The sequence below is a fragment of the Myotis daubentonii genome, chromosome 8 (genome assembly GCF_963259705.1).
Source record: "Myotis daubentonii chromosome 8, mMyoDau2.1, whole genome shotgun sequence".
In the NCBI taxonomy this organism is placed as follows: domain Eukaryota; kingdom Metazoa; phylum Chordata; class Mammalia; order Chiroptera; family Vespertilionidae; genus Myotis; species Myotis daubentonii.
This window is the reverse complement of record NC_081847.1, coordinates 67125781-67142086: the sequence shown is the minus strand read 5'-3', so window position 1 is coordinate 67142086 and position 16306 is coordinate 67125781. Positions and strand designations below refer to the sequence as shown.

Sequence of the window (16306 nt, the reverse complement as noted above, 5' to 3'; positions counted from 1 at the left end):
ACCTGGAGATAATTATACTAAGCAAAGTAAGCCAATCAGAGAAAGACAAATAACCATATGATCTCACTAATATGTGGATTATTCTTTGGTGACTGGGTCAGTTAAGAAGCTCAGTCAACAACACAGGAGGTTATAAAACATTAAAAAATAGATCAGTACCTGCTCCATGGAATCCCCCGCAGACATAGAGCTTCCCATCTACTGCTCCGGCATTGGTAGAATTGGTTCGAAGAGAAAGCATGGCACTTGGCATAGGTGGGCCCTCTCTCCAGAAGTTCCCGTCAGGGTTATATATCTCCACCACATCAAGGCACTTTCGAACCTGGCCCTTATCTCGACCCACGCAGCCAATTCCACCTATTGAGAATGATACGCAGAAATGAGTTAACTAAGAACAAACACTTTATTGTGGATAGCACTCCCTGCTATGGTTTGTATCAGAGATTTGTGGGCCTTTGAAATTTCTCTTTCTTGCTTGGTGTTACTTCTAAGCAATAGTGATGTCAACTAGGTATTCCATAGCCAAATTTAATGTCATTTTTATTCATAGTGTTCCATCTGCTTGTTCTTATGCATAAGGCTGATTATATTGCAGGCTTTATATTCTACGATATCCAACACGGGTCGACACAATGAGCACTCCCTTTAGCACTCCAGTCCAGCCGGTGTGCTTAGTGGTTGAGCGTCAACCTATGAACCAGGAGGCCATGGTTCCAGTCCTGGTCGGCACACATGCCCAGGTTATTGGCTTCATGCAGGAGGCAGGCAATCAATGATTCTCTCTCATCATTGATGCTTCTATCTCTCTCTCCCTCTCCCTTCCTCTCTGAAATCAATAAAAATATATTAAAAAAAAAAAAAGAATAAGAACTCCAGGTTGGAATGTGAGGGTAACTTGACTGACATCTGCCTTCCTGTTGATCATTAGCAAGGATTTCACCAACCTTGCAGGCTAGGGATGTGTCCTTTCCTCATCATTGCAAGCCTTTTCCTCTCTTCTTAAGTTTCATGAAATCTTCCCCATTAGGAAAGAGCCATTATTTGGTAAATTTAAGGTTTGGTGTAAAAGGAAGGTCCAAACCCAAACGCCCAGTGTATCTTTCACTTTTGGATGATACAGTTCATTAAAAAGATATTTACTAATTGCCTAATATATGCAAGGTAATGTGCTAAGAGATAAGTTTAGAAAGATGAATAAGGCTTGTTTCTTGACACTAAGAAATTAATGGGCTGTCACTTCTTTTATCTACAAACGGTTAACAATTACACATACTACTCATTAATAGAGTTGCTGTGAAGAATAAATTTTTAAAAAGCAAACAAATAAATGAAAAGTATAAGCACCATGCAGAAGTATGATACATGTTCATTAAATAATAACTACTAATATTGTTATTACTCCCTTCACATGACATCATGTGACCTTGGTATGAAGGTCTTTGTTTTTATTCAATTAGAATTTATATATTATTAGTAGGAACTCATTCAAATAATGTTTTATTTTACAAAAGTTATCATTTATGATATCATTAATAAATAAAAAAGAAAATACTAAACAAAGAAACCAATCGGCTGGAAAGAGCCATGTATGCAAATAAATGGAGGCTATCATGGCAGAACCTTAAAAGAGATACAGTTAGACTCAGAAGTCCAGAGGCTATAACAAGTAACAGAAATGGCATGTGCATAAGTATGACTTTAAGTACAATCCTCTATGAGAAAAGTACTTGCGTAGGAATTTCCAATAGACTGTAATAATAATACAAGTTTGTAGGCGATCTTTTTTGTTCTCTCCTCCAAAGTCCCACAGTGAAAGTTCTTAAATGTCAGGACCATATTTCCTGACCTGAAATATGGCTCCTGAGACAAATAAATTCCTTGGAAGGAGAGACACTCCTGTACTTGCAGACACTCTTCTCATCAGTGACCTCATTCCATGCATACCCAATTACCTGATATCCCTGATCTGCATGATCAATTCAAAAGACTTTAAAGGGGTCTGGCCATTTTTGTTCAGTGGTTAGAGCATCAGCCCATGGAGCAAGAGGTTTCAGGTTCAATTCTCAGTCTAGGTTATGTATCTGGGTTGCAGGAGCCCCACCCTTGTTGGAGTGTGTGCAGGAGGCAACTGATGGATGTGTCTCTCTCACAGTGATGTTTCTCTCTCTCTCTCTCTCTCTCTCTCTCTCTCTCTCTCTCTCTCTCTCTCTCTCTCTCCCTCTTCCTCCTCCTCCTCCTCCTCTTCCTCCTTTTCTTCCTCCTTCCCACACCTCCTCCTCCTCCTCCCTCCTTCCCTTCCACTCTCTCTAAGAAAACCAATGGGAGAAAAATATCCTCGGGTGAGGATTAACAACAACAACAAAATGGCTTCAAAGTGCTGGCCTCAGGTTAAACTAGCTCTTTCCTATAGAGAGGGTCCTAGAAGAGTCCTTGGTGCTTGGCTGTGTTGTTTATAGCAATATCAAAACCAAAACTAAGACCTGCCCTGATCTCATGGCACTTACTGAACACTGTTACTTAAGACCTTTTATCTATCATTGCACTAATCAGATGGTATTTGCATCATCATCTGTGTTTTTTATCTTTCTTCAGTACTGCATCCTCAGGACCTAGTACAATGCCTGACACGTGTGTCTGGAACGAATGAAAGAGAAACTTAACTTTTCCTATGCTTTCTCAGTCTGTCCACGTGGATGTATTTGTAAGCTCATTCAAGTCAAAGGCCACTTTTTACGCATCTTGGATTTCGAAGTGCCTGCCACAGTGCTCAATGAACCCAAGGCTGCTGGGAACAGCTTATTTCTGCCATGGTTGGGACGTGTGCCAGGCATAAGCGGTGATGAAAGAGGACTTTGGAGGAAATCATTTTTTCCTCTTTGCTGATGGAGGGTGGCCTGTTTCCTATCTCAATATGACTTTAGGGACGGAGGCTACCAACTCAGGAAGCTTTTAGCTACTTTCTCTCTTATCTTGCTGGATAAATAATTTAGCGCATTACAGTGCCAAGTCTGAGCCGCAGTGTTTCCAAGGAAGGGACATGCTTTCCTCAGTGAACTGCAGAGCTCTGCTGTTCATATTATAGCCACCGCAGAAGTATAAGTAAACAGGTGCAAGGAAAGTTACTGGCAGTTAGGCCACAAACATTGAGCATCAACATTCTGAATGTAATTCAGAAGCTTCACATAAAAGCCCATTAGAAAAGCTCCCCCAACATAATGCATACAAAGAATGTGTATTCATCTCTTGGTTTTTTGATAATTAGAATGCTTGTCACTTTATTTTTCTGTTACTGAGTGTATTTAAATATAATGTCAGCCCTTACTCTACAAAACCAACCTTTTAAATATGTGCCTTCTTTTTTAATACTCACCTGAGGATATGTTTTTATTGATTTTTAGAGAGAGGAAGGGAGAGAGAGAGAGACATCAATCAGTTGCCTCCCATATACACCTCGACTGGGATCAAACCTATGTATGTACCCTGACCGGGAATTGAACCTGCAACCTTTTGGTGTATGGAACTATGTTCCAATCAACTGAGCCACTCAGCCAGGGCTAAATATGTGCCCTTTTTATGTGGTTGGTAGATGGTTCTCATGCTCTACTCGAGGGCAACATGGGCTTACAGGGCGTTCTGTCCTTGTTCTGACCATTAATACCCAAACACATTTTCCCTTGCACTTGGATGTAATTCCACAGTCAAGTACACTTTCAGCAAGATGATTAACAGCAGACTTAATGAGCTTAAACTGGAGGTGAATCCTGATTAGATAAACAATCAAATAAAAGCATGATCTCTATTAATAAGCCAGCACCAGTACTACAAGAGAACTCTCCTGATGAGAAGAATCCTAGGGTAGGATCAGCACATCTTTAGAATTTTAATGAGGTACCTCCATATCTTTAATTTATCTGCTATCAGAACCTGAGCCTGACTTTATTCCAGAACAGAGAAATGAATAGAAATTACCTTTTAAAGTCATACCCAAATGGACTTCAAATGCAAAATGTATACCTTAGTGTTTTCCTGGTGTGTTGTGATGGGTTACAGAAGAGAATATGCTTCCTCCTTATCATTTCTACAGAGGTAAAGACCAGCTCTTCTTGTGTTTGCTATTTTAGATTCTTCCTCTTCTGTGGGGTGTGGGAGGAGATCTCTCCCCATGCAAAACCTGGCAGGGGGGCTGGCTGAGGGCAGGGGAGGCGCTGTGCTTCTCTGACCATCTCCAAGGACTTGCCACCCACTGTGCCTTGAATACGATGGTGCTGCTTTGATGCCCTCTGACTGGAGGGTTGCTTTAGGTGGCAGCTTACCCTGTTCTCCCCTGGTCTGCATCCAAAAGAGGAGTGGGATTTTGTAATCATTCTGACAGGCTCTTAAAGTGGCTTACATTGCTAAATATGCTTTAGAAACAAGCTTTAGAAAATATATTTACTGTTGTAGGCTCCCATGTGTCACAGAAAAAGCATGCAGGCTTTTTGGAAACAGACAGACCTTGGTTCATATGCCTGTGTCATCACTTGCTAACTGGACAATGTTGGGAAATATAATTTCTCTAAGCCTCAATGCTCTCATCTATAAGTTAGGAATAATAATACCAATTTCATAAATTGTTGCAAAGATTAAATTATTAGTTAACTGTGTGTAAGAAACATGCCTCTGATTCATCTTCATAGAAAAGAAACAAAAACAAAAAACAAAAAGAAAAGAAAAGAAAAGAAAAGAAGGAACAGCATGGGCCAGGTGGTTACTGAATTTCCCCAGAGCAAACAGGATGTGGGGGGTGGGAAGAGGGTATGAGAGCTGTGCATGTGGCCCATAGCACATTTTCCAGAAAGATTCCCCTAAACTCCGTGGTCGGCAAACTGCGGCTCGCGAGCCACAAGCGGCTCTTTGGTCCCTTGAGTGTGGCTCTTCCTAAGCCTTAGGAGTACCCTAATTAAGTTAATAATAATGTACCTACCTATAGAGTTTAAGTTTAAAAAATGTGGCTCTCAAAAGAAATTTCAATCGTTGTACTGTTGATATTTGGTTCTATTGTTTAATGAGTTTGCCGACCACTGATCTAGATGAGTCTCAGCTGGGCTGACTGGGCACTTCAAGTCTCTGCCACGTATCTGTTCCATGCCAGGAGGCTACCTCAGGAATGTCCTCATGGAGATGACAGAAACACAAAGAGCAAGGCCTCTCGAGTTGCAGACTTAGAAGCACCATACTTGCACTTCTGCTTCATTCTATTACCCAAAGCCAGGCACATGGTCAAGTCCAGAGACAGAGGCAGAGGACACTTCAAACTTAAATGCCCAAGGGGGTGGATGCAGAGAGAGTAAAAGATCATGCAACCCATCAGGAAGACCTATCAATTCTACCTTAGAAGTACTTTCCACACCTGTCCAATACTCCTTCTATCTTATTGCTACCCCACTTCAGTTCACCATGATCTCTCTTACCTATCACCACCTGACCGCTCTGTCCAAATCTTTCTTGTCCATTCCTTCTCAGACCATTCTCAATGCAGCAACGAGAATAAACTTAAAAAGAAAACCTGCTCTGACCATTTAATTAAGTCTGCCAAATGGTTTCCTATTGTTCTCAGGTTAAAGGTGAAAATCCTGACTAAGGCCTGAATTGTTTTCAATTTTCAGTTGAGGGGTTATGTTAAAGCAAATAGGTGAACCTGGTGAAAGGGAGAAAGAGAGTGAGGAGGGAGTGTGGGAAAGAGAGGCTTTGTAATGACTTCCATGTGAGGACAGCCTGGGAACCCTTTCTCCAACCTCATCTCCTTCCAGCCTTTCTTTTACTTTATGGTTGGAACACATCATAATTCCCCAACTTGTACACTATTTCAAGCCTCTGCGGTCTTAATTGGACTGCTCTGTGTCCAAGTAGAGTTCTTTATCCCTCCTTTTGGTACGGATTCAAAACCCTCTGCCTTTCTCCTTTCCTTCTTCTAGAGAAAAAGAAGAGAGGAGAGGAGCGCAGATTAGCTTGGCTCAGTGGATAGAGCGTCGGCCTGCAGACTGTAGGGTCCCAGGTTCGGTTCCAGAGAGGGAGAGGACGAGGGAGAGGACGAGGGAGAGGACGAGGGAGAGGACGAGGGAGAGGACGAGGGAGAGGACGAGGGAGAGGACGAGGGAGAGGACGAGGGAGAGGACGAGGGAGAGGACGAGGGAGAGGACGTTAGTAACAATGTACCTACCTATATAGTTTAAGTTTAAAAAATTTGGCTCTCAAAAGAAATTTCAATCGTTGTACTGTTGATATTTGGCTCTGTTGACTAATGAGTTTGCCGACCACTGCCCTAAACAAAGGGAGGTGGAGGTCTCAGCTAGAAAGGTCTCAGCCCAAAGTTTTAATGGTCCAATGGAAGATAGCAAGGCCTAGGTGCAGTGTGAGGAAACAGGTGATCTCACAGGATGCAGCCAATGAGGAACCGGAGGAGGGGCTAAATAAATAGGCTATGTTCCCCGCCCCACGTGTGTGCCTTACCCTGACGCCGGCTCTCAAGAATGTTATTCTCATTTCTGCCCTGTTTCTGTTTCCCAGTCCGTCATTTGAAATTTGGACAGGTGAGCCATTTCTCACACTATGTAAAGGTGGAGAAGGGTAAGGAAGAACTTACAATGGCTGGATACCTATCCACAATATCACTATAAGAATTTTATTTATTCTCATGTACTGCATATAAGCAAAATGGCTAGCATATAGTAGCTACTCAATAATGTTAATTCGTTTTCCTTCACATTCTAGCATGTTGCGTAATTAAATAAGTGTTTACTGATGTTGCCGAAATCTTACCTTTGCTGACTCTCAGTTTAATTATTTGCTGTGTCTATAATTGATGACTTACTGATCAACGTTCTCTCAAGGTTGGATAGAAGGTCAAAGGGCTAATAAGCTGAGCCTTCCTTTCAGCCTTCAAGAGGGGAGAAAAGCTCCCTGCCTGGGATGCAGGGGAACTCATTCAGTTATAAACAGGTGAGAGAGGTAGGAGTTGTCAGGTGCCATCATACGAGGTAGAAAGGGACTTTGCATTCTGTCAGCTTCCAGGAGTGAAGCTGGCCCACACTTCTGAGGGGCTGGGCACTTTTTGACGCGCATGTCAAATACAGCCTATTCACTGCTAAGATAATGCTTGTGACCATTTCGTTCTCACTTGAGTTTTCTATTCTCTGACTTTTTTCTACTCGCATCTTGGAGCCTACGCCCCTAAAAGACATGAACCTCACTTCTTGTCCCTTTCTTATTCTAACACAGGGTTCTTGGGTATTTTCAGGACAGCATTGAAAGCAGGCTCATTGCATGCTTTTTACAAATTCTGGGGCTGCCAGGCAATGCTAATCTGTGTACAGGTGTCTTGGGATCACAGAGCGTGGGCTGATGGTCCTCACTGGCATTAAGGCCATTCTCTTCACCTGCTCACTCTTTACTGTCTTTTGCCAGTTTTTTCCTCTCTGGGCTAAGGAAAAAACACGACCGTCTCTCTGCATTTTGTTTGCTCCTCAAAAGGGATTATCATGAAAATCAAATAAAAGAACTAACAGGGAAGACCAAGTTCTATTTGTTAAAGCTTGACTGTGCTTGGTTTTGGAGGGAAAATCAAATGTTTGAAGCGTCTACATTTCCACTGGAATTGAAAATACATTTCAAATGAAAATATGGCACTCAGCACTGAGGCCTGGGTACCAGATAAGCTGCAATTACAAAATTGCTGTCCCATCTGGTTCTGAATAACTCCTGGGCTTTTTGTGTTGACCCAGTATTGGGCCTCAGTGAGTTTCAACGTGCAAGTCAAGTCTGGGCCTTACTCTGTCAGTTCTTCCAAACCCTTTTCTTTTCAATATGTTTTTATTGATTTTTAGAGAGAAGAAGAAGGGAAAGGGAGAGAGAGAAACATCAATGAGAGAGGGAGACATCAATAGGCTGCCTCCTACATGCCCCCTACTGGGGAGTGAGCCCATAACTTTTCCGAAATCAATTAAAAAACAACAACTTTTAAAAAGCCATACATTTTTAGGAAAGAAACACTGCCTTTAATTAAAGTGCCACTTTCACACTAGCAAATAAAATCTTCCTGATCAGTCACTAGAATTAGAGTCATTAGAATTCTTTTCCCCTTTGATTTGTTCTTTATATCTTCACCTCACCAATCTTCCTAAGACATTCTTTAATCATCTTGCTTCTGTAGTTTCTCATTGATTTCTATTATCCTCGTAATTCTTTATCCATAAGCCTTGAAAACCTGGTTCTCAGTTCACCTACACAACTCTCTGTCTCTCACAGCTACCTGCCCCTGTGGGCTCATTTTCTCACTCTCCTTTCATTCTCTACTCTTACCACCTTCATTCTTACCTCCAAACTTCTGCTTTTGCCATTCTCCCTACTATTCTTTCCTGCCCTTCCTCATTACCTCCTTTCCTAGAGCATACTCTTTTCTCCATTTCACCTACCCAAAACTTACAGGCCCTTTAAAATCTACTTCCTTTCATTCATTCAGTGGACATTTGTTCATGCCATAAAGTATAACCTCCAAAAAGATGTCTTTCCTCATATAATTTACCAAAAGACACAATATCATTTTTATTCCACATCTAGCTTAGTTGTGACTCTACATCAGGGGGAAATCTCACTTTGGTTCAATTGATATATTACTTTTACCCCACTTTTGACTACCTCTAAATTTAACATAATTAGTAGATGAGCCCTTCACTCCCTTGAGTTATACATCCTATCCTAGTTTAAATATTGTTTCTCTGGGCCTATGACACAGCATATGGTTGTAACAAAGTAACACATATATAACCAGAAGAAAAGATTATAATTACAAATGAGTCTCATAACTGAGATAGTTATAAATTATGTTACATAATGTTTTCATTCTTAAAATCATAAAACTATTAATATTTGAGCACATTAATTATTTTGCCTCTTGCTGTGCAGACATCCAAGAAATAATGGCTTCTCTTAAGGAAAACAAACAAAAAACCCCCAAACTATTCAAATGCTTGTTTTTTTCTTTGTCATCTTCTTGCTATCCATTTTCTTCCCTAAGTTTTTTCCACTTAGCCATCAGTGCAGATAGAACAAAATAAAGAATTGGCATAGTTTTACCCCAGTCCAGTCATCCTCCTTACTTCAGTTTAATTCTTTCCCATACTTATGGGGGAAGGGAGAGAAGGTGAAAGAGGATGATGTTAGGAAAATGGAATGTGTTTAGAAGAGCAAAGGGCTTAATAATAAAAAAGGAAAAACAACAACAACAACAACAACAACAACAACAAAACACAAGGAGGAAGAATAGGGGAAATATATTGATGTTTGTAGGATGGTTTGTGGGAATGAACCAGTCTTTCACCAACCCCTTCTGGCTAGTATAAGACCACACATATTCAGGCAATAAGAAAAAATGCATTCAGATAAAAATTATTTTATAACATCTCTACAGGAATTAGGTAGGTGAGGCCAATGAAGAAGATTGGCCTGGTCTGTGGCATTGTCTTACCTATGGCGGCTTTCTCTTCTATCAGCACAGATAATCACACTTGGTTGCAAAAACTTACATTTCATCAATTAAAGGTAGCCAAAGGCATTCCCATCTCAAAATATTTTTCCTGGTAGTATATATAAGGATGTATCACTACTAACTAGTCTTACATTCCAAGGGACTTAAAAATTCCATAAAAATAATTTTGCATTCAATAGGTCAGTGGATTTTCATTTAATATTATCTGACTGTGCTCTAGAAAACGAGAAATAAAAGAAAAATGTTGGCTAGATAGGTACACATTTGAATTGGAATGCAAGAGGAAGGGAGAATATTTTGTTTTAACTGAGGCAAACTGCTGAGGGGGAAAAAAGCAATCATACTCTTTTAGCAATCTGCTTCTTCTTACCTAAGACATAAATCTCACTGTTGACTACAGCTGTACTGAATCGGTACTTAGAGTACTTCATGGGCGCCCGCTCTGTCCATTGATCTTGGCTGGGGTCATACTGAAACAGTTTGTTGCTTAATCGATCAGGTTCTTCATCAGGAAGATCCATCTGCATAAGATATGACAACCAATATAATAATACACCATTTAAAGATCTCTGTGAGTACATAAATGCAATAAATCTAATCAAATAGCCAGAGACAGAGGTTAAGTGTAGTGACTGAAACGCGCCAACACATACATCTCATGACTTGGGGTTATGAGTACACTGTCAATAACAGAGGAATTTCTATTCTGTAACAACGGGGCTAAGGTGTTGGGTCACAGCAAATAATCTGTGATCTAGCAGTAGGATAATAAAATACAGCATTAAAAAAAGATAAGACAGCCCTAGCTGGTTTGGCTCAATGGATAGAGCATCGACCTGTGGACTGAAGGGTCCCAGGTTCAATTCTGGTCAAGGGCACATGCCCACATTGGGGACTCGATCCCCAGTATAGGGGTGTGCAGGAGGCAGCCAGTCAAGGATTCTCTCTCCCTTTCCCTTCCTCTTTGAAATCAATAAAATACATTAAAAAAAGAGATAAGACAATAAAATACAGCACTTTAAAAAATGCAACATCTTAAAAATGAAATCAAGCTTTCTAAAGCACTATTTAAAGTATAATTTTATTTTGCCAAACTTTATAGTGGTGGGTTTTAATATTTGTGGGATACTGATTTTAAAATTTTATATTTTTATTTATAATAAATTTCTAATCCAAGTAGAACAAAATTACAAAAACATTATAGTTTTAACCCCATAATTATGACCTATATAGGAATGGTCTGAATTCAGTTTTCAAAATATATGGATTAATATAAATTATTTGCAGTTTATTTTATTTACATCTTTTTTTTAATGACTAGAGATAGTACAAATTGCATGACTATTCTTACACAGATGTATGTGTCTTCTCATAAGCTTCAGGTGAAGTAATTTTTTTTTTACAACGTGTCAGGAACTTTTATGACTTCAGGCTAAGGATGCTTAAGTGGCTGCTGTTTTTTGTTTTGGATGCAGGTGTTCAACACAGAATTAATTGCCATATTTGTGAAACTGGTGTGCAATTAATTTTAATTACTTTGAATGCATCAAGAGTTATGATCACTATGGTTGCAATCACAAACCCCTGTTACCTTGCAATTTAATGTATAGTATTAGGTACAGACTAGCAAAAGCTTCTGTTATGCAACAAATATTCAATGCCATCTGTTCAAAGATAATATAAATTATTAAATATTAACTTTGTTGTTTAAGTTTTCCTTCTAAATAAGTATTTCCTTTAATGTATTTAATCTCCAATGTAGTGAAAGAAAAAGTAAAGAAAAGCTTCTAAGTTGTCTTTTGAGCTTATTCATGGAAAATTAAACAATGTAACGAATAGTTATGAAAAAACTTAATTACAGATAACTTGTCAAGTATCAGCTGTGACTAAACCTGTACGTCTTTTTGATACAGAGCATGAAATTTAAAATGTAAAGTTTAAGTTTTTAAAATGAGCATGATATTCTATATACGTGGCAAAGGCCAAGCTGATGAAATAAATGCAAAGCATCAGTTTCATCATGAAGCAAATATGGAGAAATAAGAAATTATATAGGCAAAAATAAATTCAATTATGTTATGTGGGTGGACGAGGAGTTAGTAAGATTAATTTCTATTACAAAGACTAGATGGCCAGGGTAAAAGGCAGCTGGATGGATACGATATGACTGTGAGGGCTCCAAGGCACCGCGAGGAACACCCAAGAGAAGATAAAGGACCGACCACTGCGGTCACACTCGATTGACTTTTCAATTTTGGCTTGCCAACATTCCACGGGCCTTCAATACAAATAGCATTCTGATTTCTCTATCTGCTGATGCTCAGCAAAGGCATACAGTGTTTAAAATCACAATATACTTTGTGGAAACGAGCATTCTGGTTTCCCTCTTAGAGTAAGAATTTTAAATGTGGAAAAGACCTTAAAAAAGTTCTTGCCTCGTGTCACACAGCGGTTACGCAGATAGTCCTGGGATGAGGACTCAGCTTCTCTGCCTCCTCCTTAGATGCTCCCTACAGATAATCCCTCAACATAAGCATCTTTCATTATCAGCAAGATGGGAAGCATGAGGAATACAGCATGAGCCCAGCCAGCATGGCTCAGGGGTTGAGCGTTGATCTATTAACCAGGAGGTCACGGTTTGATTCTCAGTTAGGGCACATGTCTGGGTTGCGGGCTCGATCCCCAGTGTGGGACGCGCAGAAGGCAGCCAATCAATGATTCTTTCTCATCATTGATGTTTCTATCTCTCCCCCTCCCTTCCTCTCTGAAATCAATACAAATATATTTAAAAAAAGAATACAGCATGAATACTGAATGAAGTCATGTCTATGAATAACACACTTTAAGAATTCACTCTCCTAAACTGCTTTAACGCTTACAATCTTAAGTTTAGTATTCTAGAAAATAAAAAATATTTCATTAAAAATGTAAGTCATACTCCTTTAGTATTCAACAACCACAACATTTTCCAACACAGCAGCCAGACTCAGCATAGCCATGCCACTTAGGCACATAGGAAATGCCGTAACCTGAGGGGTCCAGCCTCCAATCACATAAAGTCTGTTGTTCACTGTCACTGCAGCATGACAGGCCAATGGCAGTGGAAGGGGGGACACCCTTTTCCAACTGTCCCGTTCTACAGAGTACTTATCGACACAGTTTGTGATAAGATACTGGTTTTTAATTTTCATCTGTCCTCCTATAACATAGAGGTCATTACGGACACTGCCCAGAGCATAGAGCTCTCGAAATTCAGCTGTGCATAACTTTTCCCAAAACCGGTTTCCTCGATCATGATACCTGCAAATTAACAGAGAGGGGAGTCAGGATTAGAGTCAACATGAAAACAACTTACCCAAGAAACACACTTAAGTTTCTTTTCCAACTAAAATAATATGATTTAGTTCTTCGAATTGGAAAGGGAAAAAGAATCAATATAAGATAGTGATACAGGTTTTTTGGTGTTTTTTTTTTTTTTACAAGGACTGATGAACAAAATATAATGTGCATAGAAACAACCACTCCAACCTGCAGAATTTTAGGAAAAGTAATATATTGAAAAAGTACAGACTACCCAGGACTAGCCTTCATTTCCTAAGTCTGGGGAAGAAAATCAAGAACAATAGGAGGCCTAGCCAGTGGGGCTCAGTGGATAGAGCGTAGGCCTGCAGACGGAAGGATCACAGGTCCTATTCTGGTCAAGGGCACCTACCTCGGCTGTAGGCGCAACACCCAGCCCTAGTGGGGGAGCGTGCGAGAGGCAACCAGTCGATGTGTGTCTCTCTCACATCGATGTTTCTCTTTCTCTGTCTCTCCCCTCCCTTCCACTCTCTCTAAAAATCAATGGGAAAGTATCTCCTGGTGAGGATTAGCACACATACAATAGCAAAGTCTTTCAGCAAATCATTTGTAACTTTGCCATAAGAGAATAAGAAGTAAAAATAAACACAAAAACGTCTCTTCTGTGGACTAGAAGTTTCCGTTTAATACTACATTAAAGAAATAAGTTTTCGAGCAGAAAATCTGAAAATATCTCCATTCAATGACTTCTAATGAGGTGATGTAGGATGTGTAGACTTTAAAGATTGTTCTCGCGGTTCTAACCGGCTTAGAACAGCATCAAGAGCTCCTGTGGGTGTATGGAAATCCGCCTGCAGGCGTCTGTTGGGCATTTAACATCTATTTTAATCCCCTAGATATGATAATTTCAGTAATTTCTTCCACGAATAATTAAGTCATCCTGAGAAAGATCTTGGGAGGTAGGGACATTAGGATATATGATCTCTCAATACCTCCAGAAGTCCAACACGTTAACTGATTATCTGTGTGTGTGTGTGTGTGTGTGTGTGTGTGTGTGTGTGTGTAGCATTTTATCATGCCTCTTGATAGTGGTAGTCCATCTTGATTTGGGACAGTCTAAGAAGGACAAAAGTACTTATGGGGACAGTGGGATAACATACGTGATATTCGATCTGTCCTAGAAAATCCAGAATGTATTCAAAGCTAAAACAAAGCAAAACAACAAAAAAAGTAAAATATAGAAAATAGGGGAAAAAGTTATTCTGTTTGGAAACAAAGAAAAAGTTATATGTGTGTGTTCTATATGGAGTACAATTTTAACGTATAGACTACTGATTTTGCGTCAAATATTGACATTTGATCATATTTATAGGAGTTTTTCTCAATTGTTTTAGGTCAACTCTTTCATTCTTCCCCAGAGATGACTTTTCACTTTAAGCTTGACAGATAAGTTGCAAGCTTATGCTCCTTTCTTAGAGGGTATGGCTGGCTTGTCCAAACTGAGCACCGACATTTATCAAACCTCACAATAGCTGTCTTTTATGAAATTCTAGGTAGGAAACCAGAGCCCCTAGCATCACAGGTGAATCACTATTTTATTTTATTAGTTTTAATATACATTTTATTGTTGATAGTATTACAGATATCTCCTTTTCCCCTTCCCTTACACCCCCTCCCCCTGACTATTTTAAATTGTACTGGATTTTATAAGAAAAAGGAGGGCTACTGAAGTAAAGCCCATGAATGAATATACACGAAGGACTAAAACATGCATTTTGGTTTACTGAGACATGATCCAAGAAAACAGGGCAAGAATGAAATACATCCGTGAAGGTTGGGATGTACACGTTTGCTGGGCAACTTGCTAATCTGATTTTTAACATTTTGAACTGAAAATGGAGAGAGAAAATGCCCAGATAAAACTGTAAAATTTGGGAGCATTGAGATCTTGCCTCCCAGCAATTATCAGTTTGGGCTCAAATAAAATCATAAAAATTAAAAAAACACTGAAATTTATTAAGAAAAATGGGTAAGACATAAAGAAAATAATAGTGACAAAACATTCCATGTTCTCAGAGGTTGACAGTCTAAAAACAATACACAACCTCAGCTGTATATCGAAGTATGGGAAATAAGTAAAGGAGATGGAAAGGTATACGTTTTTGAAAAGAAATGACTGACTAGAGTATGAATCTGCTTCCTTTTTTAGTCAAAAAGAAATATATCTGCATGAAAATCTATGAACAATGGAGTACAAACAAATTGAAGCGTATCTGGACAAAAATAAAAGGGATGAGAAACAGATAATATAGCAGGAATATCCCACAATTGATTTCTCATACATTTCACAAAATTGGCACTACAGTGACCTTCAGTAGTGCTGTGAGATTTTAACTATCCAGACAACTGCCGAAAGTATCATTTAAGCCCAAAGCAGTGCTTCTGACAATTTCATTATTGAAGGAAATGAAGAGGGTAACTGATATTTTTACTCCAATTCTGACCAATGTGGAGGAACTGGTTGGTGATGGGAACCTGGTTGAGTTCAAGACAGATAGATAAGATAGACATATGCTGTAAGAAAGGAAGCAGGCTTTCAAAAAAGTTAAGAGGTAAGATGTTTGAGGATCAAAACAGAAACACATTTTGATAGGCTTGGACATTTATTAAAAGAACATATGTATATATGCATAACCCATGGACACAGATAATAGTGTGGGGAAGGCCTGGGGTGGAGCTGGGGCTGGGCAAAGGGGGCATCTGTAATACTGTCAACAATACATTTAAAAAAAATTCCGAGGGCGGTTTTGTGGACTATCTTGATCAGGAAGAAAAGGAGCCATTTAAAGGACCTGAGGCACTTTTAGCAAGAGGCTCTCAAGTGGAAAGAAGTGCATCTTACCAAGACCAAATAATACAAGTGGCCTGGATCTATGAGACTCATGCTGGGGAAGCCAGAGCGTCCTCTCCCTGTAGGGATTGATATCCGGGCCCCCTCTGCTCTGCCACAAGGGGCACAGGTCCAGGTCACTTGTCCAGGGCTCTGCATTCCCTCCCCTCTCTACTGGGGAGGAATGAAACACATCTCCAAAGGATGAATGTGAAAAAGGGACAGGTCTATAGCTGGAAACATTGAGTGCTAAGAGGCGACAGAAAGGTAGCAGACCTCTTCATTCTTTCTTTGTCGAAACCTCACTGTCCAGAAGCGTTACTTTCTGATGGAAAAGTCTTAACAAACCCTGGTAAGAGAGTACTGAGAGGAGAAAGATGTTGAAGGAGAGCTTTACTGTCTAGTATGTATTCTATGTGCATATTTATTACTTACCCAGTTAGATGTAAGAACTGAATACTTGCCGAATGAATAGTAAACAAATGTACGTGTCCTCACCTACAACACCTAGGGGTGCTACTTCTTAGCAGACACTCTTGTTCCTCGTACAGTTCTAGGGTGGAAGCACTCTTACTTAGGCTCCAAACATTTTA

The 16306-nt window shown here is 39.7% G+C and overlaps 1 protein-coding gene across 2 annotated transcripts in view; it reads right to left on the bottom strand.

The window, feature by feature from the left end:
* KBTBD12 (kelch repeat and BTB domain containing 12) overlaps positions 1-16306 on the bottom strand; it is a 28937-nt gene that overhangs the window by 6693 nt on the left and 5938 nt on the right. For both annotated transcript variants that reach the window (XM_059706783.1, XM_059706784.1), the window contains exons 3-5: positions 12553-12823; positions 9894-10044; positions 160-357 (exon numbers count right to left, since the gene is read on the bottom strand). In XM_059706783.1, the coding sequence (XP_059562766.1) occupies positions 160-357; positions 9894-10044; positions 12553-12823 (620 nt within the window). The remainder of the gene's footprint in view (positions 1-159; positions 358-9893; positions 10045-12552; positions 12824-16306) is intronic.